We start from the raw sequence: 24281 nt of genomic DNA, 5'->3' as shown, positions 1-24281 counted from the left end.
GGATGCTCAGGAAATTGGAGCCACTTGAATCGAGTCCCACAGCAGTGAGTTCCTGTGACAGAGAGAGTATTGATGATCTTGTTTTACAGTGGCTGAGGCTCAGAGGCCGTCAGGTGCAGACCCCAGACTCAAGCCAGCTCTTTGGTGTCCAGGGCGATACTGTTCTTTTACACATCACTGCTGTGTTCTAGAAATAGGCAGTGGGCAAAGGAAGCACAAACGGGTCCTGTCCGCGTTGCTTGCCACCGACCAAGAGGAAGGAAATGGTGGTTGGGAGCAGACCGTAGAGTCAGACAGCCTGGGCTGGAATCTTCACTCCTTGAATTCGTAGCTGTGTAGACCATGCCCGAGCTACTTAGTCTGCCTGAGTCTCTCTTTCCTCACCTGTCAGATGAGGATCATAACAGCGCCCCTCTCATTGCTTCGTCATGGGTATCAAATGAGTTAATGGAAATGAAGAGGCTCGAACATTGCCTGGTGCCCAGGAAGCACGGTTTAAGTGTTTGTTTTTTGAAAAAGAAAGACACCTAAAATCAGGTTTTAGTATTGTCCCTGTGAGCCTTTGAAACCAAGGCTCTTTGACTCTAATTGAAATTGCGGTTGAGTAGAAGGAAAAAAAAAAAAAAAGATGAGAGAAATAGAAGCCAGTCGTGTCTGTGGCCCTTAATAGATGTTGGTGGATAAAAAGTGACACACATGACGTTAACCTGTCTCGTACCAGAAGGCCCGAAACACCCAAGTCCCTTGTCTTGGGAACGGTCCTTGACTGGTTTCTGAATTACAACAGAAGGGGCGTTAGCAAACCTCGTGCCCTGCCAGACCGCTCTGGGGCCGGCATTCGGCAGGTGATTCTGTTCGCCAATTCCCCGGGTATTATCTCCGTTCTGACTTCGTGGGCTTGCATTTGTCATCTCTAGTTTCCTGGTCCACAATCTCGAGAGACTTGGTAACCGGCTTGGGAGGGACAAAACTGTGGCTGATAGTAAAGCAAAGCGCCCGGGTGCTGTGGCTTGGATTTTAGGTGGGATCTTCTGATCCAGCCGTGGGGAAAATGAGGACCGTTGTGACATGCCAAACGTAACGGGGCTGTGTTCTGGAGAGGAGTTTGCAGACTTCTGTGAAAGGCTGGGGAGTAAATTTTTCATGCTTCGTGTATCTGATGCTCCGTGTAGCAGCAGTTCCTCGTCCAGAGGCCGTATGTAAACAAACGAGCGTGGCTGTGTTCCGTGAGGGACTCAATTACATACACCACGCGCCCCCCCGCCCCACGCCAACTCCTGTGTTGATCCCTAACCCCCACTGTGACCGTGAATGGAGATAGGGCCTCTAAGGACGTAATTAAGGTTACATGAGTGGGGCCCTATGTCACTAGGACTGGTGACCATAGAGGAAATTTGGGTACAAGTAGAGACATCAAGGCCGTGTGCTCACAGAAGAAAGGCCCCGTGAGGACACAGCAAGAAGGTGGCCATCTGGAGTCCGGAGAGGAACCACCCCTTCCAACACCTCCTTCTTGGGCTCCTGGCCGTCAGAACCGTGAGCCCTAAATTGGTGTGGTTCGAAGCCACCCCTGTCTGTAGTGCTTGGTTATGGCAGCGGTGGGACACTTGCCACAGTGCCAGCAAAACCTTATTTACAAAAACAGATGGCGTGCTGGGTTTGGCCCACCAGCTGTACTTTGCTGACCGTGCTCTAGACGATCGCCAGCAGTAAAGAAGTCAGAAGGTTTGGAGCACCCATCCGGAGCAAGGTGCTGGGGACGTAAGGGGGTGATAGGTGATGCACAGGTTCTCTGCTGGAATGGAGTTGACGCTCTCGCGGGGAGACTGGTGGCCAACGAATGCACAGAAGCAAGGCTAGGCTGAGAGCAAGTAGAACTGACTACTCCAGAGAAAACAGGGGTGACGTGTGGTCAGGTGACTAGGCAGAGGCGGGGGTGGACGGAGGATGGTCAGGGGTCTCTGAGGAGGTGATGCTTGAAGCGCAGAGGTCCCAGAGTAGAGTGCCCCAGGCAGCGAGGCGGCAAAGGTCAAAGGCCAGAAGCAGGACCGAACTTGGTAAGTTGAAGGGACTGGCAGTGCCCTCGCAAATGGAAGGATTTGGGGGAACTTCCCTAGGGAGGGGGCTGACCTGCACCTAGACTAGCGTCAGCTGCAAAAGGCCCTTTTGACCGAATCCGGGCGGTATTCTCCGCCACCTCGGGGGCCGTCCCTGCGTGCCTTGGGTGACTGTCTCTCTGTCCCAAGGGGTCCTCACTTGCCCGCTTTGAGGCCCTGCTCGCTGTGGGCATAGAGTGGGCCCATCTCCTCCTCTGTCCCCTGCTCCTCTTCCTCCCTGTTATGCTGCCTGCTGTTCCCTCTTGGCTCCTGGCTCCAGCGCTCATGTGGATACAATGGTAAGGGCAGGGCTGGTGCCCAGTGAGCTGGGAAGATGGCGGAAAGCGAGATCTTCGAGGCCACATGGGAGCTTCATTGGAGTGTTTGGAGCAGAGACAGGTTTTAAAAGGCTCATTCTGGCTGTTGGGTTGAAAGCGGACTATGGAGTGGTGGCTAGGGACAGAAGCCCCATGTCTCTGGGAGTTAGAAACCTCACATTTTATTATTAGTATTGTGATTTTTATTAAAGAAATTTGACTTGTACTCTGTGTGTGCACCTTGCTTCCTACTTGCCCTGTGTGGTGGAAATCACATCAGTCATTTTTGTTCCTTTTATCTCCAGAAGTTTTTCTTTCCACCTTGGCATTGTGCGAGGACCCAGGGCCTCTCCAGAGAGGGGGCTGGTGGGTGGTCTTCTGGACTGCCCTGCACGGAGGCGGCTGGTCCCGGGCCTCGGTGCACAGGCCACGTGCAGGCAGGAGCCTCTGCTGAGGGCTGATCCTTTCTCCCTGCCATGCTTGCCCACAGGGACGTTTCTACAGGCCCCCAATACATGGGGCTCCCCCTCCTTGCCCATCTCAGGGTCCTGTCCCCTGAGCTCATGGGGGCCCTTCTCCGCCATCCCCTCATCCCCTCTCCTGGTTTCTGTCCTTGGTTCTTTTCCGTAGCCCCCACAAATAACCCATATTTCCTTGTCCTGTTCCTTCTGTGATGGGGCATAGTGATTCATCTAGAGGTGGGGGTTGGGGCATTGGGGCCGCAGAGCCTGGGAGCTCTGAGGACCTGGGGGCCTTTCTGGGGTTCTGCCTGCAGGCCCGTAGTAACCGCCAGCCTCTCATCCCCTAAAGATGGTAACATGCTGCTTGTATAGCCACAGAGAACAAATCACAGGGTTTACACTCCTACATTCTCCACTGTGACGTGCTCACTTCCTCACCTAGTGGGCAACTCCGTGTTCGTTTAATACCTGATGTGGTCTAAGTCTGGGACTAAGTGTGTAGTCACCATTGTATGTGTGGTGACTTGGGCACAGTAGACACCTAATACTTGTGGAACGAACATGAGAGGGATCAGATAAGCATTATTAACTGCACAACCCTGGACATGTAACCGAACCTTTCTAAGCCTCAGCTGCTTCATCTGCAAGATGGTGGTGGTCCCAGCACACCCCTCCTGCTCTGGGATCGAAGGCGGTAAATTAGGCACGTTCTCTGGGAGTGGAGTTGGCGATCTAGTGGGGGAGATCAGCAGCCCCCCCCCCCCCCCCCCCCCCCGGGGCTGAAGTGAGATGAAGTGAGATACCGCCCAGGAGGCGCTTGGCCCAGGACCTGCTCATACTGGTATTTCCAGCTGCTGTGGGAGGAGCCACACTGGATTTCGGTGGTCACAGCAGCTGGGTCAGCAGTAGAAATCCCCAGTACGGCCACGCTCTGTATGGAGTTCTGACCTCCGGCGAGGCCCGCTGCTGGCTCTTCACACCCTTGGCTCTCACCAGTTCTGCGACGGAGGCGTCGCCAGCCTGTTTGACAGATGAGAGTGTGAGCCGCTTTCCCAGTGAGTGCCCTCCGAGCGTGGCGGGAAGCCAGTCCCACACGGCAGGGCCGGCATTGAAATTCACATCTCGCTCGGGGGACGCACATGCTTGGAGAGCTTTGCGATCTGGCCAGAATCAGCCAGCCAGGCCCCTGTTGGACCGTAAGCAGCAGCGACCTTGGATCAGGCTGCTGACGTTCCTTGGACATCGTTACTCTAGGTTTTCTCCGGATGACAGAGACCCCATGGGTGCTGGGTGTTGCCCACTCACGGGTGCATCATCTGCTCGGGCGGGAAGGGAACCAGCAGGTGGAGAGCCTCAGCTTGCTGTCTGCCTCACGTGGGAGAGTGCGTGTGGCTTAGGTTTAGACTCCCTGGAGGGAGGGGAGAGCTGCTTCCAGGGCAGAGAAGAACGAGCCGGGAAGGCAGAGCCGTGCAACTTTATTCTTGTCACTTGTTCGAGAGGATGCGGGGCAGATGCAGGCTCAGCGGTTAGAATCTGTTTTCTTAGGATGTGCAGTTTCTCCCAGGGCAGCAGAGAGGTCAGAGTTTAAAAGTTGAGGGATCCCATCCCCCCACTTCAGAGGAACCCTCACGAAAGTAACAGCAACGTTTTAGCTGTCATGGGTTGAGTGACAGTGTTCTGAGAATCAGGGCGACACTTCATCTGTGGTGCTGCTTTGACCCATCCCGGGAGCCAAGAGAGGAACCGATCAGGTGCCCATTTTATAGATGGGGAGACCGATGCCTCAGGAGAGGACATACTGTTGGCAGCCACCTGCTCCTCGCGTGTGCTAGCTCACATCCCTTCAAGAGAGCTGCGAGGTGAGCGTCCTCACTTGCTTTGTGAGCTGTGGAGGCCTTAGGTCGGGAGGAACCTCTTTCTCTGGGCAGTTTCCTGGACAGCAAGGAAACTTGCTGTCATAGCCTAGCCCTATTGCTAGGGCTCAGCCATAACTGGCTTCTTGGTGGTGGGTTTCTTTAACCTCCCACACAGAGAGAACTCAGAGTGTCGTGAGGAGGTCCCCGCTCCTGCCGGCCCCAGGACTCTGTCCCCTGGCCTCCCTTGCTCTGCAGCACCGGCTACCTCTTGTCAGTACATGACCCCAGCACAGTGGATATGACCCCGGGTCGACAGTGAATTAAATCAGCGGCTCCAGGCTGACTCATTGAGAAAACCATTCTTGTATTCAACAAAATGTTTGTTGATCGACCAGTGAATAAAGCAGATGGGTAGAGCATACTTCCTAGTGGGGCGGACACAGAGGACGCGTGTCTGTGCCTGCATTCCCAGCAGAGGACCTGAGATGGAACTCCTAAGGCCAGTCGTACTGGTGGAAGCAGTGAGGGAGGCTGCCCTCGTTGGCTTAACCTCATCCCGCACTCCACCCCGGAGCTGGGTGAGGTCACAGGCCCGGACTTACACAGGGTCCCCAGGGGAAATCACAGGCCATCCCAGGGAGGGGCCAGGAATGGATGCTGGGGAGGCCGCCCAGTGACCACTCACTGCGCTGGTGGGTTTCTGTCTGCCGGAAGATGCGGGGAGTCTTGTCCTGGGGTGAACAGGCTCCGTTGATCGTGGATCCCCGTTGAGAAAAGGAATCTGCAGTGTGTGTGTTTTCCCACGCCCCCCCTTGCAGTATCCGTATTCCCCACCCCCCCACCCCCCGCCACACACGCTGCAGTATACATGTTTCCTCACCCCCACTGCAGTGTATGTGTCCCCCCCCACTGAGGTATATGTGTTTCCCCACCCCCCCCCCTTCCCCCCACTACTATGCATGTTTGTTTGCACTGTACGTAGCTAGATACCTTATAACGTACAAAACAAAACCTGGCAACCTAAAGATGATGAATGAAAGTAACTCTGGATTGGAGTTCTGATACTTCTCAGTGTCCCGGCAGATTGCCCTGAGCACCCTGCCCTGGGGGGCCCTGTCGTGATGCCCTTACCTAAGGCTGAGTCATTCTCCTCTCCTTGAGTTCACTGCTGCTACCTTGAGTCATTCCCCTGCTGCTGTCATGACTTCTGCTGTCTGCCCACCAGTACTGATTTAATATTCTCCTCAAATGGGCTCCTATTTTATTTTTTTTTTGCCCAAAGTCACTTTATTTATAAAGAAAAACAGTATCGTTTGTCACGAAGAAAAAAGGCCTGCAGAAGCACCACGATGAATACCAAACAACTGGTTGTTTCCAGCCAGAAGCTGTTGGCTGCCCCAAGGTAAAAAGGGAGATGAGCCCCGGACCGAGATTTTGTTCTGGAATCTTCAGAGAGCCTGGGAGTGTAAAAAGAAGAGCTTTGTCTCTGGTCTTGCGTCTCTCTGGTGTGTGAGATACATGCTTGCAGGCAATACCGGTGGGCTAGTTAAGAGCTTGGGCTCCCGAGAGGGGTGGATAGGAGTCTGAATACTGACTTTATCACTTCACTGCTGTGCCTCAGTTTCTCCATCTGTAATAGGAGTCTACCTCACAGGGTTGTTGGAGCGAATGGAATCCTATTTTGAAATCTCTTCACATGTAGTATGCTGTTGACAAATATAAGGTTTTATTGTTATTGGTTTGAATTATTTGAGTTTGTAACATGCTTTTTAAGAGCTACTTTTAGTTTAAAAATATTAAAACAGAGATGGATTTTAAGTGCTTTTTGAGCCAACTGACCCCATAGAAGAATCTAGCAAACTTTGCCAGTTTCCCCATGGGAACTGAGATCATGCTGGTCTTCAGAGGTCCAAATCGAGCTGTCATAGGTGTATTTGGTTTTCTCACCGTATGACTTTCTCATGGGAAACCAGCCTCCCCTGGGCTCTTTGGGCTGCCCTTAGTTTACCTGAGGACGACATCCTGGGAACCTCAGGAAGCAGTAGCCCCTCATCAGCTGGTCCTAGGGAGCTGGGAAGGCAGGCCCTGGCAGTGCAGAGGGTCCAGGCTGGCGGCGTTCCACGGGGATGGAGAACAGAGAGAGAGAGGAATGTCCTAAGAGGTTGACCCTCCTCCAGCTCCAACTGATTCTTGCTCTGTGGGTATGTTTTTGGCATTTCAGTGCTGGCACCTGGCTGCTGTTCTCTTTCTCGAAGATAGACTGGGCGAGCCAAGGCTATGGGCACTCTGTGGTCTGAGCCCATCTCTTACCCATTTCATCCTCCTTGTTGTCGCCACATCGTTGACCTTAGAGTTCAATTCTTAGCTTCTTGCTCATCTCCTAGCCCCTTTGGTGGTAACCAGTGCCATGAACACAGCTCAGAGCTGGCAGGTGCTCCTGCTGACCTAGTGATCCATCTATCTGGGAAATGACCTAAGCCCCCCAAGCATCCTAAAGCCCCTGTAACAGCATCAGATAATGCCAGCCATCGAGAGAGAGGAGAGCAGCAGAGACGGCAGCCTCAGAGTCTCAGCCAGGACTCAAGCTCAGAGCGACTTCACCCAGAAGGTTCTCTTTCTCCTCCTGGCCCTGCGTATAATCCCCTGTGACGGTAGACACATCACAGCAACATTGTGGAACAGCCACCTCAGAAAAGGTACTGAAAACATCCAACTATCCCAAAGTTTTAACTGTGTTTCCTTTGCAAAAATGTGTCGTCCACTGGCACTCTGTCCCCTTTTTGCACATCTGCAGGCCCCTCTCTGGGAAGAGGGGAGAAAAGTCTGAAATGCCTACATTCTGACCATAGCCCTTCCCGTCCGCCCCTTCTGAAAGGCGTTTGTGAAAAGGAGCGGCCTTGTTGGAAGGTCACAGGACATGTATTTGCTCAGTGTCCTGGCAGATTTCAATTTGGCAAGGAGACTGTGCCTGAAGGGGGCATTAGAGAGCCCTCGTAAGGGGATTTGGAAAAGGTTTGCTTTGCAAAAATTAGTGAAATGCATTCTGGTAGCTCTTCTTGGAAGGGTAATTGTGATACTGACTGTTAGGGAAAACCTAATTAATAACAACGGGGAAAAAAAGCTACACTTAAGTAATATTAAGGTTGTGACAAGCACTTTATAAAACCAAGAATTCAACATTAAGGTTTAGACTTGATCTATCAACCTGTGGCCCATTGTTCCCAGGTGGCGAAGCAGATAAAATGCTTTAATTAAATACTTGGGAGGCACTTTGCTGGTTCTTCTTATTTATTATCTTGTGCGCCGTTGACATCTTGGCAATTTCTGAGAACAAAAGAATCTAGAGAAATTTGCTTTCTCTTTAGTTCATCAGTTGGATTATATTTAAATACAATTTTTGTGTTTTCCTTCTTTCCCACCCCCCTCTGGATGTGAGGGTTGGGGAGAGTCCTGGGAAGGTTGAATTGGGTGGACAGGGTGTGGGGTCCCTTGTCTAGACAAGGCCGGCAGACTTTCTGAAAAGGGCCAGATAATAACTAAGTTCCGCCTAACGGACAGAAGGTCTTTGCTGCATGTATCTACTCTGTAGACAGGCTCCTATAGACCACACAGACACAGATGGGCCGGGCTGTGTTTCAGGAGAATTTTACGCGCACAAACAGCGGGGCTGGGTTTGGCCCACGGACCGGAGTTTGCCGACCCCCCCCCCCCCCCCCACAGAGCCTGGACTCTGTGGCCTCGGGGGGGGAATCTAGGTCACTCCCTTGTCTGCCACCCTGGAGAAGTGCTTCAGGTTTCTTGGGCGGAAATGGGGATAATATTATAGTACCTACGTGGGGTGTGTGGTACGGGAGGCACAGAGGCCTGAAGCCACGTGGGGGGTGTGCGTGTTGTTTGTGTGTGTGCATGTGCGCGAGTGTGTGTGTGCTCAGCGGGGGTCCATGTGGCAGCCCTAGTTAGGTGGAGCCCAGTGTATTTGTCACTGTGAGCCACTGTCAGGGACATTTGGGACATGCTGGACTAGGGGGTGGCAGCGGCTGCTGCAGGTGGGGAGAGACAAAGCCTTGCAGCTCCGTGCTGGGCTGATGGGAGCTCCCGGCTGCTGCGACAGAGAACTGGGGTTGTGGGGGCGGGGGGATCCTGTGGGCTGGGCTGCTGCGACAGAGAACTGGAGGGTGATCCTGTCGGCCTGTCCAGGCAGGTCTCTCCCCACAGGGTGGGATTTCAAGGCTCCTCTCTTGGTGACACTTACCCTTGGTCGGCGTTTATGACAGAACGTCCCCTCGCTCTCCAGATGCCTGTGTAGATGATGGGGTCCCCCCAGGCTTCTGGGGGCTTTTAGCCTTCGCAGCAGGATGGGAGCTCCTCCAGTTGAGCAGAAGAGACCATGTATTTGTTGGCTCGGGCTGCCGTGACAAAGTAGCAAAGGGTGACAAAGGGTGCTTAAACAGTTGGCATGTATTTTTTACCGATTCTGGAGGCCAGGAAGTCCAAGATCAAGGTGTCATCCGTGCCCGTTGCTTCTGAGGCCTCTTTGCTTGGCTTGCAGATGGCCACCTTCTCCTCGCCATCCCTCCATGCGTGTCACTGTCCTAATCTCTCACAAGGACACCTAATCTCTCACCAGGTGGATTAGGGTCCATCCCAGGGACCCGTTTTTACCTTAATCACCTCTTTTTTTTTTTTAAACAATTTAACATTTTTTTATTTTTAATTTTGAGACAGGGAGAGACAGAGCATGAACAGGGGAGGGTCAGAGAGAGGGAGACAAAGAATCAGAAGCAGGCTCCAGGCTCTGAGCTGTCAGCACAGAGCCTGACGCAGGGCTCTCTAACTCACGGACCGCGAAATCATGACCTGAGCTGAAGTCGGCCACTCAACCGACTGAGCCACCCAGGTGCCCCCTTAATCACCTCTTTAAAGATACTGTCTGTAGCAGTTGCCTTCTCTGGTCCGGAGTGTTAGGATTTCAACCTAAGATTGGGGTGGTGGGGCTGGGGCACACGCAGTTCAGCCCACAACAGGTGGAAGGAATCTCTAAGTGCCTAAAAACTCTTTGTGAGACAGAGTGCACAGAAACCTTCGAATTCGAGTGCATTGATGTAGGGAGGGAGGGCAGGGAGGAAGGGCCCCCAGTTGGGCCACCTGCTGGGCTCACTCCATTGAGGCGACCCTTCCGGATTAGGTCTGAACAACACTCCACTGAACGCCGCCGGGTAGATCGAGCCCTTTGTGCCTCCAGCCCGGGTCACAGCAGCATCCTCTTGGCTCCCCCAGGACCTCCCCGAGGAAGCTCAGCCCCACCCAGACACCGCCACCTGGTGGCATAGCAGCGAGCGTCGTGGGGTCAGACTGGCCGGGCTGTACTCCCTGCATGCTCTGGGGCGGGCCGCCACTTGGCCGAGCCTCCCTTTCCTCATCGACCTTACAGTGTGTGTACCTCCACAGCTCCCGCCGAGAACGCCTCCGTGAATGTTAGCTGCTTCGTTGTGACTATTGGCTTTTGTCGTTTTACTACTAGCATTATTTCTCTCCACCATAGATGCTTCTGGCTTGTTAGCATCCCTTGGTCTTTCTGATAAAAAGCGTTCGTTAAAGCAGCTACTCTCGAAATGGACCCCACGATGGTTCCGAGCAGCTTAGCAAATGTAAAGAGAGTTCTTCTACAAGCGAAATAGCAAGCTTTTGGCCGCCTCGTATCCCCAGTGACCCCATTTTCTGTGCTGGCAGCAGCACTCAGAAAGCAGAAGTACGGGCTGTGGGCCCGGCCCCGAAGCTCTTCGCTCTCGGCCCCGGGGGAGACTGTGGACGGCAAGGCTTTGTGGAGCGTGCCTGGTTCCGGTATGCTTGGGATTTGTGGTTCTGTGTCCCCGGAGGACCCGGCGCTCTGACTCCTCGGTCCCCCCTCCCTTGTCTCGCCACGTTCAAGCCTCTCCTGAGGAGGCTTGTCGGTCCCTTCCCTTGGGCGTCCGCTAAACCAGATTCCCCTTCTGTCACAGCTCTGCTGACTGTGCTTGGATCTTACTCTTCACGGATGCATCTCACTCGCTCGGCTCCTTGTTGTTACGGTTGCCAGAGACCTGTCCTAACACGATTTTGGCGCTCTTGCAGCCAAGTTGATTGGCGCCCATAAAGGACTCTTGGAGGGGCGGTGGCTGGATACGGGTGCCCCGGCGACGGACGAGGACGCCACCTCCCTGCCTCTCCTAGCTCGCTCCCTCACCCTGGTGTTGTTCTCAGCAGGCTTCACGTGGCAGGGGCTCCAGGCTTCCGTCCTGGCAGCTCCATAAGTCCAGCTGAAGGCGTGGGATGGGGTCTTGGTGGGGGCAGGGGCCGGTGGGACCCCAGCTGGGGCTGCCGTCGTGCACATTGGGGGTGGGCAGATGACGGTTTCCCAAAACCTTCGTGCTGTGACAGTAGACAGGATGGAGGTGTCAGGCTGCCCCGGCAGCTGACGCCCGCTCACACGCCGTAAGAGCGGGGAGCTCTGGCTGCCTGGATTATGTAGTCGGGCCCTTGGCGGAGTCCTGGCCAATGAATCCCACGCGCTGAACAGAGTTGTCACGTGAAGATAACTTGGATCCCGGTGGCTTCTGTGATGGTGTGTTTCGGTGGCACAAATGACCCGAGTGATTTGTATCGAGCACAGGCCTGTGCAGTAAACAGGAACATACGTTATTTTAGCGTCTCCGCTTGCCAAATGGGGAGCACACTTCCCTGGATGGTGTCGGCCTTCTCGAGTTCACGGTTCCCTGGCACCGAGTCCTGCTTTATGTCCCTCAAGAGGGCCGTCTAGAGACGTGTGCTCACCTGCGGAGCGGCCCTTGCCTGTTGAGCCAACATGGAAAGACGGAACTCATGTTTTTCAGCGTGTTCCTTCCTCATTCTTACCCTTGACAAAGGGCTCTCTTCCCAGAGGGATTCAGATGTTGGCATCCTTGAGGGTGCCTGTGTGTCCTGCGGGGCTCCAGTCTGAGAATGGGGTGCGTGCCAGGTGCCGTCCTGAGTTGGGTTACGCAGGGCCTTCTCCCACAGACAGACGTAAACGTGTGATCTGGTCCCCAGCTGGCCCACCTCACCCTTTTGACCCAAGTAGATGTCACTGAGTAGCACGATGAAAATCGTGAGAATATACCCCTGCTCCGTCTAAAAATGCCACCAGTGGATGCCTCCAGTGGCCCTGGGTTCTCGTCCTCAGATGCCACCTCGCTAAGCTTTCCTAGCCACCCGCTACCACGGATGAGGACTCCAGGCTCAGGGCCCACGCAGAGGGCTCAGTCCGCCCGGCCCACCTCGCGCCCGTGCCTGTGACCGGCCAGCCTGAGGATTCTTTGTGTGGTGGTGGCAGGTGGTGGTGACTGTGCCCCAGGGGACATGTGGCAACGTTGGGAGGGGGTGCCACTGGCCCCATGAGTAGAGGCCAGGGATGCCGCTAACATCCTACAATGCACAGGACACCTCACAGCAAGGAACTGTCGAGCCCCAAACGTTAGCGGTGCTGAGGCCGGGACACCCTTGGCTGGTCTTATCCGTGTCGCACACGTGAAGAAACCAGTACAGGACGACTAGACGATTGGTCTTTCACCTCCGGTCACGCAGCGGGAGTGGTAGAGTCCAGATGGCGCTCAGGGTTGGCCTGGTGGCCAAGTTCCCGCTCTCCTTGCTGTGCTGGCCTGGGCGCACTAGCGAACCTCCCAGCCACCACCTGCCCGTTACTCTCAGCCAGGGGTGGGTCGACTTTTCCTCTGAGGAGCCAGATGGGACGTGTGGTAGGCTTTGCGGGCCCTGTGGGCCCTGTCATTGTGACGCACACCGTAAACAGTATGTAAACGGATGGCCGTGGCTGTGTCCCCATAAAACTTTGTGTAGGGACACGGGCCACAGACTGGATCTGGCCCGTGGGTGGTAGTTTGCCGTAGTTTGTCACGGGCTCTGGTCTGTGTCCGTAGAACGGGGACGGTAGTTCTGACCTCGTGGCGATGTTGGGACTTACGAGGGAGCTGGTACAGAGATGTTGCCTAGGAAACAGTGACCCCCCCCCCCCCCCATCTCCGCCGGGGCCTTGAACAAGTGACGTAACCTCCCTGGGCCTCACGTGCCTCATCTGTGGAATGGGCTTGGTGGTTCCAGACAATAATGGCTAAGGCCCCTGCAGTGCATCTTGGAGCCAGACTTTCTGTAAGACGTGCACCATGTAATCCGACCGCTCTGGGAGATAGGCGGGCGTAGTCACCACTACGGAAACTGAGTCTTGGAGAGTTCAAATAGCGGCCTCAGGTGACCTCCAGGCAGGTAGCCGGGCCGGGCGGCCGAATCCCAGAGCCCTGGTTCTTCACCACCGCTCAAGTTCCAGCTCTCCGTGCCTGTGCCTGTGCCTGTGGCAGGCTCTGGAGCTGATGTCAGCACCCCGGCTCTCGGGAAGTCACGTCAAATATTTCTAGCCACGGATTCTCATTACTCAGTGGGGTAAGTTTGGGGGCAGTTTTATCTTTGAAAGGAAAGGCTTGCTCCCCGCGTTTCCTTCCTTCGTTAAGATTCGGGCCAAGTCTTGGATACAGAACATGGGTGTCCACCCCACGCCCGCTCCCTCTTCTCACAGGCTACCAGAGGATTCCTCATCCGCCTTCCACAAGCTGAGAACAGTTCAGTTGATCTTGGGCCTGGGAAGCCAGCCTCAGCCTCTTGGTCCACAGCTGCATCCGTACTTGGCAGAGGGCTGTGGCTTTGCCCCACAGCCTCCCACCTTGGGCCCGGGCGCACGGGAGCTGGGTACGGGTAGGGCCCACGTGCCAGGCCTGCCCGGCCTTCTCCAGAAACAGCGTCTTGGCCTCAGCTGCTCTTGAGACCGACTTCCCAGGCTGCCGGACTTGGTTGGGCTTCGTTCTCAGAACCTCCTGCATGGAGGAAGGTTCCGCCCTAACAGGGTGGAAGAAAGACTAGTGCCTTCTCTCTGTGCTCCAGGTCGGTCTCCTTGGGCACAGGTTGCTTTGACTTAGGTGTGCCGAAAAAGGATTGGAGGCTGCCCCAGAATTAACTAACTAACTAATTAATTCTTGTTCTGAGAAGCATCGGAAGCAGGTTGTCTTCCATACAGGTGCTAGCAGCGTGGGTGTTATATCACCTATGCTGGGTCATTGTGGGCATGTTCTTTAGCTTCCCCGAGCCTCACTTTCCCCGTCTGCGAAATGGGAGCAACAGAAGACCTTTCTCAGGACGGGATGATAATTAAGCCATTTGTAGCATAAGCGTTCGTTACTTTGGTTGCTACTGCTGTCATCAACATTGTTACCGTTCCTCTTGGGATAAAGTGTGATGGTCCAGGAGGATGAACGTGTAGTCTGGCTCAGAACCAGGGGTGTGTGTGTGCGTGTGCCTCCGACAGGTGCACGCAGGTGTGCCTGTCCTGGCCTCGTTGCCACACGGCTGCCTCTGGTTTTTCTTTGCATGAAGCACCATCCTTTTCCACAGAAGTTGGGGAACATTTAACATTTGCTTGTAGCCGAGAAGCTCCTTAGTGATCGCGCCTGTCAGGAATGTCTGGTTAAAGCAGCTTCATTGGCAGTATTTTAAAAATGTGTGTTGTTCTCCGTGTATCCCTTTTGCCTGTTGGAATAAGGCCTTCAAACCCTCTCCCGTCCCGATCATAGTGAAGGCCATGGTCTAAAAACTTGAGAAAGACCTGGAGCTTGGTGGGGTGGCTCTGGGCTCCCCCGGGATCCTTCAGCAGACGCTTCTGGCTCGTGAGGGCACCAGCTCTAGGCCCGCCTTTCGCGTTCACCAGCACCGGCAGCCCCTGGATGGGCACCCTGTCTCTGCGTCACTCACTCAGCCTGACCTGTGTCACTTGCCTTTTTGCACACTTTTTCTGCAGACTCTTCCTCAGCCCTCACAGTCCTGTCTGCTTTTCTTTGACTTTCTCTTGGCTTCAGCCACCCTCCTTCTTCCTTGAGATACCTGCTCTGGTCCTTCAAGCTTCACCTCCAGCCGGTGCAGCTCCTCTCCTGAGGGGCCAGCTCTGAGACCCTCCCGGCTATGCTTCTGCAGGTGTCTGTGCCTGTTCACACAGAGGGAACGGAAGGAAGGAGGCAGGCGAATGTGTGACACCTGGGGAGTGCCGGGCGCCCTGTTGTGTCGTCCCCTGACTGCTGTGTGTATGGTGGTGGTGTTTTTCCCGTTTAAGAGATAATAAACCTGAAGCTCAGAGAGGTGATGTTATTCCACCAGTGACATGAGATGACAAAGTGAGGAGGTCAGACCACATTCATTCATTCATTCATTCATTCAGCACCTTTTCGTCAGGTGCCCGTGGTGGCTCTGCAGTAATGCAGGAGCTGGGCTTGTTGCTGCCAACGAGAACTTCCCTCCTGGGGGGCTCACGGTCCAGGTCCAGACCCAGTCCTGTCTGACTTCACATCTCTGTCTGTCTTTGTCACAGTATCCTCTGATGAGGATTTCCTCCCGAGCAGGTGGTAAGGCCCTCCTTGGACCGCTTCCCGCACCCGCCACAGAGCTTGCGTTCGGGGGACTGGGCAGGAGTGGGGCGCTCCCGTGATGTCGCGTGGCTCTTGCATGTTGATTGCGGAAAGAGCACGTTTAACCAGAGCCGTCGGGTTGTCCTGAGAGCCCCGGCAGAGTCTTAACAGCAGCCCCTGGACTGGATGCACCGGCCTGCCTGTGCCCCGTGCCTTTCGCTGTCATTTCCCTGCCCGTAATGCTGTGTGGTGGGAGTGCTTCCTTCCTCGTGTAGCTGGTGGGTCTGTTGGTTAACCATTGGCGGGGGGGCGGGGGGTGGTCATTTTTCAGAGACCCTTTTAGGAAAGATAAAAACAAAGGGATCATTGCTTTCAGCCGAAAAGAAATAAGGAGTAAATTGTATTTCAAAGAGAGTGTCTCTTCTGAAACCCCCCTTCCACATTTTTAAAAGTTCTGGCTGAAGAGTGGCATGACAGGATGTGGATGTTGATTTAAAACCCTCCCTCAGGAGATCTTTGGGATGGGCTGTTTCAAAAGGAAGCACAGCATGGATGAACCTTCTTAACTTGGGGCAGCTCCAGTGTAAGGGCTTGTTCACAGGCCTTTTTATTTTGAAGTTTTTTAAATGTTTGTTTATTTTTGAGAGAGAGGGTGCAAGCGAGGGAGGGGAAGAGAGAGAAGGAGACACAGAATCCTAAGCGGGCTCCAGGCTCTGAGCTGTCAGCACAGAGCCGGACGTGGGCCTTGAACTCAAGGACCACGAGATTGTGACCTGAGCTGAAGTCGGATGCTCAACCGACTGAGCCACCCAGGTGCCCCTAAACTTAAAAAATGTTTAATTGATTTTACTGACAACGTTCAGCAACCAAGACATTCCCCAAAAATCTTTGAATTCCAATTTCTCTTGAAAAAATGTGGAAATATCCATCAGGAGTGGGTCTGTGCTTGCTTGGGGCTAAATATCTGCTGCCCCTTCTCTAGGAGGTGGTCCCCTGTCTGGCCTGATTGTGTAGCTGTTTACCTGCCCGGCCCCTGTGGGCATTTGCTTTAAGTAATCAGCCTCCCAAGCCCTTTTAAAGCAAGAGTTTCTCAGGTTTGATTTTATATACAGACTTGGAGGTATGTCATTCACTCAACATTGATTGAGCAACTATGTGCCAGAGAATGGAATCTGCCAAGGTGCCTCTAGGGAGATGGACCGCTGTCTCCTGCCTCTTTCTGTGGGAAATGACTTAAATTGTAATGGGGAGAGGCCGGCAGGACCCTCAGCAGCAATCCCCACGGTGATGATGTCCCGTGGAAGCATGATTTCTGTGGACCGTCCGGGCTCAGTCATGTTGGTCTTACACGGCTGGGCCGTAGGTCATAGGTCTCTGAGAGCCTTGGACTCCAGGCAGGCCTGGGGCGTGGTGGGAAGGTTCTTACAGACATGGAGGAGAATCGGTTTTACTTGGAACTGTCGCTGGGTGAAGAATTCGCTCGCCAGTCAAAGAAGGTCCCGTGCAGCGGTGTTCATTCGTCCCGGTAGTAGCCGCTAGTGCTGCGAGAGCGTGCGTCCTGGTGTCGGAGCGCTCGGTGCCTTACTCAGATCGCGTCAGTTGCTTCGAATGGTCGCCCCATCCTGTGGCTACCACGGTTATCCAGGTCTCACTTGCGAGGATGTCAGGGCCTGGCGAGCATCCGTCATGCCCAAGCTCATACAGCTCGCAGCTGGCGGGATCGGGGTTTTAACCCGGCCGTGGCACCTGCCCCCTCCACCCTCTCCTGCCTCCGTTCACAAACATTGCAGGTGTGGGGGCGAGGACACTTTGTCTTTGCTGAACCATTATATTCGAAGAAGAACCGGTTGGCGTTCAGTGAGGTAGAAAAACAATATTTACGTTTCAGATCAAGTTAAAGGAGACCAGCACCAGAGACCCAGAGGCACTGACTGTTCATAGAGCAGGAAGCAGAAGGTTGAGATTACCTAGTGTTGCAGTCTTTCAGCTCTTAAGGAGCAAGTTTTGTTTTGGATTTCACTGTAACACAGGTAGAGTCACGGTTTTCAAAACACAGTCTCTGCTCAGCATCCCAGGATGGCATGGGAGCCGGAAATGAATTTGACTGCAGAAGCGTTCTTGGCAGGAAAAACAACAAAAAAACAGAAACCAAAACTTGCAGTGGGGGACGTGAAGCTCTGTTCGCCCTCCCCTTTATCTGTTCAGATCGGCCTGCGTGTGTTGGCCCGTCTCACTGGCTGCTGCTTTCATTGTGTTGACTGTAATACCGTAGAATTTTATTCTCTTATCGAAAAGTGATTGCGATCCTGTGTTTTCTTTGTTTCCGGGGTTTGTGCTGAAACGAGTGACTTGTGTATTTCCTTAAAGGGTATTTTGAGGGGCACCTGGGTGGCTCAGTCAGTTGAGCGTCCGACTTTGGTTCAGGTCACGATCTCGCGGTATGTGAGTTCGAGCCCCGCGTCGGGCTCTGTGCTGACAGCTCGGAGCCTGGAGCCTGTTTCAGATTCTGTGTCTCCCTCTCTCTCTGCCCCTCCCCCGTTCATGCTCTGTCTCTCTCTGTCCCAAAAATAAATAAACGTTGAAAAAAAAATTAAAAAAAAAAAGGTATTTTGAAAGGGTGGCAAATGACAAATCCTCGATCCTCCCGTTGTAGTCGAAGAAGACCGCCGTGCAAGGAAGTGCTCTTTCCTCAGCCGTACCCTGAGGCGGGCGTTAGCGGAAGCCACGGAAGGCAAAGGGACTGAACAGTAACTGAAAACCAGGCTTGGCCAGGCCCTTGAGGGTTTTCTCTCAATTTTACCTTCTTAACCACCCTAGGCAGCAGTTAGCAGTAGCTTCTTTTATAAGACAAGGACCCTGAGTACATGACATTGAACGTAAGTTGTGTCACCTGTTCAGGGTCAGCGAGTACGTGATGGAGCTGGCATCCAGATCTAGGTTTGTCTTCCCTCCGAGAGCCCCGTTCACGTCACAGTGCCACGTTGTCCCCAGAGCTACTAGCCGGAGATCTTTTAAGGTTCCCAATGAGGGTCTGCCTTTCCCAAGGCACCATTTTTGACTCTGCTTTCAGAACAGAGCAGTCTTTGCAGAACGTCCTAGAAAAGGCCGCGGCAGGTGAGGCACAGTCCGGCAGCTCGGGAGTGGTCACCGAGGCACCCACGTCCCTCGCTGCTGTCCGCTGAGCTCCCAGGGTATGCACCTCCGTTCCTGGACGGCACCTCCTCGCAGCTCTGGAGCTCCCAGCCTCGGGTCATACCATCCGCAGGGAGGTGGAGCCCACCAGTCTTTCCAGAAGCCTCTGCAGCCGTCTCCTGCCTTCCCCTGCACTGTGATGTGGCTGTCCCTGAGCCAGTCACTTGGGATAGGGGCGGCATCAGTCCTGACAGATGCTTGTGTTGAGAAATGGGGCAGGGACCGTTTCACTCGATGATTCATAAGAACTCGTCATCTGCGTTACAGAAATACCTCCTTTGGATCTGTCCTTTGCCCCTGGCATGGCCGGCTGCATGGTCTGCAGGGCCCAGTGCAGAATGAAAATGCAGGCCTTTGTTGAAAAAGTAGCATGAAAGTGTCTTCCTGCCTTCCACCCTTTCTCTCTCTCTTGACCTGTCAGCGTTGTTTTTCAAGTTTTTATTGGCCCTTGGACCTGACGTTCCCTTGGGGACCCTCAGACTCCTTGTGACTGTGGACCCTCGCAGGCACCAGGAGCCCAGTGCCATGGCGTGACCTGCGCGGGCCTGTGCCGTACGCGGGCCCCGTCGGGAGTGGAGCCTGGCGGCCCTTCCTAGGTGGGGGCCGGGAAGCAGGCAGCCAGGACTCCGCGTGTCCCTCTGCTCGTGCACACACCCCACTGCCCCTCACGCTTCACTCAGCATCGGTTCACAGGTGAAATTCCTAAGAATTTCAAGGTGCTAAGCACAGAGCTTCAAGCCCCGAGTGAAGGGCCCACCCCGCTGGTCACCTACCCGTGAAGTCGGCCCTCGACTGTTGACTTGGTTTGCGGTCATTTCCATAGCAAGTGACACGTGGTCTCCTTTTGTTTTAGTTTCTGGATTCCGCAAAGGCAAGTCCAGGTTGCATCGTGAGGAAGAGGAGTCCGTGCTGGGCGGTCGTTCGCAGAGTTCACGGCAGGGAGACGCCTTCAGGAGGCCAGAGGCCGTGTGTGTGGGCGTCAGGTGTTGTCAAGGGATGGGGCAGACGCGGCGATGGTGGCTCTCGCCACTGTATTGGTTCAGTCGTGCCTGCTGCAGTGGCACAGCTTTCCCCCGAAGACCCTACCTTGGCACAGTCAATGCGTCGACCAGTCTGCTCCTCTGAGTGGGGGCTCTGCATCCTTTCCGTAGAGAGAAGCTCCTACCTCCCTTTGCAGCCAGGCACGGGCTCAACGTGGTCCCGGTCCTAGAACACCTCCCCCTCAGGCAGAGCCCTGATGGGGCCCAGCCCCGTCCCCACCCCCAGCCCATCCCCAGGGTCCTCCTGGGATGACTGCTGTTTCCCGTACCGAAGCCAGTGACAGTTGGTGTGTTCGTGCCCCTGGGAGAGCAGCGGGTCGTGTTGAAAGACCGGTTTTAGTTGTTGGTTTCTGGCCTGACTTACAAAGCAACACGCGCCTGCCTCAGTGTATCGGTGCTGAGGTCACACGCCCGTGCCTTCTCCAGGACAAATGGCGCGAGACAGGGGACGCCTGCACAGCTGCCCTCTCCCTTCCGACTAACTTTGCCGAAGCAGGAACGTGAAGTTCAGGTTGGTGTGGAGGGAGGTGCCCCACGTGGGGAATCAGACAGACCTGGCTTCGAGTCTGACCAGCAGGTGGCTGTCCGTTACTTGAGCAGCGTGGGTCTCCGTTTTCTTGTCGGTTAAATGAGGGAGGAGGAGTCCTCCCCACTTGTGACAGGATTGTGCGACGCCACTCACCTAAGGCCGGCACAGTCTGCCGTGTCCACCGGTCTCCCGGGCTCGCTCGAGTGTTGGCTTCAATGGCCGGAGCCCCCGTGAGGACCCTCCCCCGGGGGACTGTGCTGGGGCCTCACGTCCAAGCGTGGCCGACGTCCCAGAACCCTGACGCCGGAGGGAGTGGAGTCCAGAGACGTCCTGCTCTGACCTGACACGGAAATTCTGTTGGCGTTGTTTCCGTTTCACAGATGGCGAGTGCCTTTGGCGGGCACGCCAGCCACACTGGGTCCTGCCTCTCTGGAGCTTATGTCGTAGCACAGGGAAGACACTAAAAACAAGTCGCCAATCAAGAAGGTAGTCTAGGGGGTTTTTTTCTGTGCGAAAAAAAACAAACAAATGCCTCCCACGCTTAGTGGTTTTAGACATTTTGTTGTTCTGTTGGCAAGGTTTGCCATCCGGTCTGTGAATGTGCCGGCCTGTTCCCCTTTGGGCCTGAGGGCCTTGCTGGCCAGGGGCCGCAGACAGCCCTCCGTTCCTGGTCACTGGGGTGTCCCCTTAGGACAGCTCACACGTGTCCGCCGCTGGGAGGCGGAGAGGGTGAGAGCGAGACGGGGTCAGTCTTCTGTAACTTCCCTTAGCGGTGGGGTCGCAGAACTTGTGCCATGAGCTATTCGGAAGTCGTCCCTGGATGCAGCCCACACGTAAGGGGAAGGGGCGACCTGAAGGCCCGAGGGGCACAGAACCCCGTCTTGTTGGGAAGAGGCTCTGTAGACGGGGTGGTCAGGGAACACCACCCCCAGGAGGTAATGTGTGCGCTGGGTTCTCCGTCATGGGACGGAAGAGCAAGGAGGCTTGAGGGAGACTCTGCGATGGGGCAGGGCTCAGCGGAGGGACCGGGAGACCATCGTATCAGGGCGTAGTGAGTTAAAAACAAAAATAAGTGTGAGGATAGGCTGGGAGGGTTGGCAGGGACCAGCCTTTGCTTGTAGCGATCTTGTGGTCACAGGGAGCTCCCCGCCTTACAGAGCAGCCTGTCCTGTTGAGGGGTAAAGGTCGACATCAGGAGTTTTGCTCTCCCATTGGGCTGGGACTGGTCGTCTTTGCGCTGGCTGCAGGTGCCTGGCCCTGGTCCTCTGTACCTGAGTCACAGACACAAACCTGGCGGGCCTCCTGTGTGCAGTGCAGAGGGCCGGGCATCACGGGATTTATACTGAAGTCAGCCTGACAGTGTCCCTGAGCTGGGGGAGCTTCCAGGGCTGGAGAGAAGGATCCAGGCACAAGGTGGAGGCCGCAGGAGCCGCTCCGTAGGAGACGCGTGGCCCGCTGAGGTGTGAAGGCAGAGTGATCACGCCCCGTGGACAGGTGGGTAGAGGCTTCTGGACGAGAGAGCCCCGAAGGCGTCTGCCTTGTGGGCTGCCAGACGCAGTTCCTCCCTGTGCAGGTTGCGAGCCGTGACCTCAGGAAAGCAGTGCATGGGCTATTGGCACAGACGGGGTGGGGCTGGACGTGGTTCGTGCCTGGGGGGGTCCGGGTCGGTGACCCAGAGTGTCAGGGAGATTTCTCCAACATGGGAACGGTCCAGAGATGATGTCACGTTCGGAAATTCACGTCTGCCTCTGTCGAAAAGGCTCCAGAACTTTCCATTGGCTTCAGAACCAGCCTCTGTGAGTGCGTGTGCCCTCTGGGAAGCCCGCATTCAGGAGCGGGTGGCCTCTGTTTTATTTTCTTCTTTGTTCCTCACTCTTGTGTGTGGTACACTTGTAATACCCCAGGCACTGTCCTTGGAGCTCTGTGTACACGGTCTGACCGTCGACACCCCCCAGTGATCAGGCATCAGCGCCCTCCTTCAGGGCGGAGCCCCAGGCCCAGAAGCTCTGTCAGCCTGCCACATCTCACACTGGGGGCCGTGGAGGTGGGTCCGCCCTGAGGCCCCCCTGCCTGCAAGCCTGCCCCCTTTGTGCTCACCTCACACCTCCTTTCCCTCGTCAAAAGTCTTGGGTCAGAAAGCTTCCCTGGTGTCCATGTAAAACATCACCACAGAAGGTGCCAGAACCCATGGAACAGGCATAGAGAGAGGCTTAGTTTTGATGTGGAAGAAGGTCCTGTAAGCAGATAGGAATGAGGGCAGCCATGATGGTTGCACCTGCTGGACTGTTTTGGTGACCCTCCCCCCCCCCCATCCCTTTATTGGTGATTTCTGAGCCTCAACGGTGTCAGGCACCACGATTTGGCTCTGAGATACAGCGGTGAGCAAAAGCACAGCCCCTGCCTGAACCGCACCTTCTCTGGTCTAGCGTGAGCCCCCAGTGCACCAGAAGAGGTAAGGTTGCAGGCTCAGCGCTACGATCTGGCAAAAGAAGAGAGGGCCACCTTCCCATTGCCGTGGGTGATTCGGTGAGCTGAGCTATGTTGCCCGCAGGATAGGACCCAGGAGTCCCGGCGCCATCGACAGAACCCGTGTGAGCTGCACCAGCCAGAGAGGAGAATCCTGGCGACGGCCTGAGGCTCATGGTTCCCACCCCACACGGGACTCTCCTCTTCCCCTGAGTGAGCTGTCTGGGTCTGTTAAGGCTGCTGAAATGATACCCCAGTGTGAGCAGCAGACCTTGGGCGCTGGAAAGTCCCCAGTCAGGGCTCCAGTGGGTCCATGTCTTGGTGAGGGCCCACCTCCTGCTTTGCAGACACCGTCTTCCTGTTTCCTCACACGGTGGAGAGAGACGGGAAGCTCTGCTGCTCCTTCCTCTAAGGACACCGCTATGGTCTGAACGTTTGTGTCCCCCCTGCACCAGAACCTAGTGCCCACGGGGGTGGTATTCGGAAGTGGGGCTTATGGGGGGTGGTTAGATCATAAGGACGAGTCCTCAGCAGGGAGGCTAGCGCCCCAATGAAAGATGCCCAAGAGCCCCCAGCCCCTTCCACCTGCGAGCACACACTGCGAGCAGTGTCAGTCTGCTGCCCGGAGAAGTGCCGTCACCAGAGCCCAGCCCTGCTGTCACCCTGCTCTGGGACCTGCAGCCTCTAGAACAGTTGAGGAATACGTTTTGGTTTTTGTTTTTTGGAATTTACCCAAATACTGTTCTAGCAGCCTGAATGGTGGAAGACAGGCCCGAATTCCATTCATGGGATTCCATCCTCATGACCGGTCCCCTCCCAAAGGCCCGCCTCATAACGACGTCACATGCTCGGTAAGCTTGGACATAGGACTCTTGGCCGGGGACACATTCAGTCTGCATCACTAACTTGCGTTGCAGCTGGCGGTGGTGGGTGCAGATCATTCTTTGTGGAAGGAACTGTGGGGGTGCCTCATATTCACCTTTCTTTTCTTCCCTTTAAAAAAAAATGTTTATGTTGAAAGAGAGAGAGAGAGTGTGTGTGCCAGCAGGGGAGGGGCAGAGAGAGAGGGAAAGAGACAATCCCAAGCAGGTTTCACACCGCGAGTGCAGAGCCGGGTGCCAGGCTCCATCCCGTGAGCCCTGAGATCAATACCTGAGCCAAAAACAAGAGTCGGATGCTCAGCCAACTGAGCCACCCAGGTGCCCCTAGTATTTGCTTTTCTAACACTTAAACATTTAACATTGCTCACATCTAAAAAATGCTTGGAAGTGATTTATATTCCTCTCTCTCCACGTGTTCCACACACTTGTGGAGCACTTGCTGTGTGCCAGGCACTGTTTGGGGCCCTGGGGGTATGGCAATGAACACCACCAGAATCCCTGCCCTCCTGTTGCCTCCTTCTTGTGCGGATGAAGTGACCATGAAGATGCGTAATCGGCTGATAGGCAGGCTTGTACCGGAATCAGACCGGGGGTGGGGAGTGATGGGGGTAAGGGGAAATAGTTTGTACAGTGTGGACATTCGAGGTCATACTGAGATAAGCCAGGAATAAAGGTCCACGGGTGGAAGAGACAATGAGCCAGGTGGTTAAGTATCTGGGGGAGGAAAGTCCTATGCAAAGGCCCTTGTGTTTAAAGAACAGAAACGAGGCCCATAAGGCCGGAAACGGTGTCGGGGCCGTGGTAGGAGACAAGGGCAGAGATGGAAGGGCCTGGTCAGGTCAGGCCTCCTAGGCCCTTGTTGGGACATGCCTTTAGCTCTGAGTGATGTGGGAGCTGCTGGTGAATTTTGAGCAGTGACAGTGCGGGTGCACTGGCCACTCTGTTGAAAGCAGGGGGACGGTGGGCAGGGC

The 24281-nt window shown here is 55.0% G+C and overlaps 1 protein-coding gene across 5 annotated transcripts in view; it reads left to right on the top strand.

The window, feature by feature from the left end:
• SNX29 (sorting nexin 29) overlaps positions 1 to 24281 on the top strand; it is a 499225-nt gene that overhangs the window by 284022 nt on the left and 190922 nt on the right. Inside the window, exon 16 of one of the 5 annotated variants that reach the window (XM_045048368.1) lies at positions 19248 to 23830. The exons of the other annotated variants lie outside the window; for them this stretch is intronic. Within the exon in view, the coding sequence (XP_044904303.1) occupies positions 19248 to 19604 (357 nt within the window). The 3' untranslated portion in view covers positions 19605 to 23830. Of the gene's footprint in view, positions 1 to 19247; positions 23831 to 24281 lie in introns of those variants that run through there. 5 annotated transcript variants of the gene reach the window in all.

The sequence above is a fragment of the Felis catus genome, chromosome E3, assembly GCF_018350175.1.
Source record: "Felis catus isolate Fca126 chromosome E3, F.catus_Fca126_mat1.0, whole genome shotgun sequence".
Taxonomy (NCBI): domain Eukaryota; kingdom Metazoa; phylum Chordata; class Mammalia; order Carnivora; family Felidae; genus Felis; species Felis catus.
This window is presented reverse-complemented; position numbering and strand designations above follow the sequence as displayed.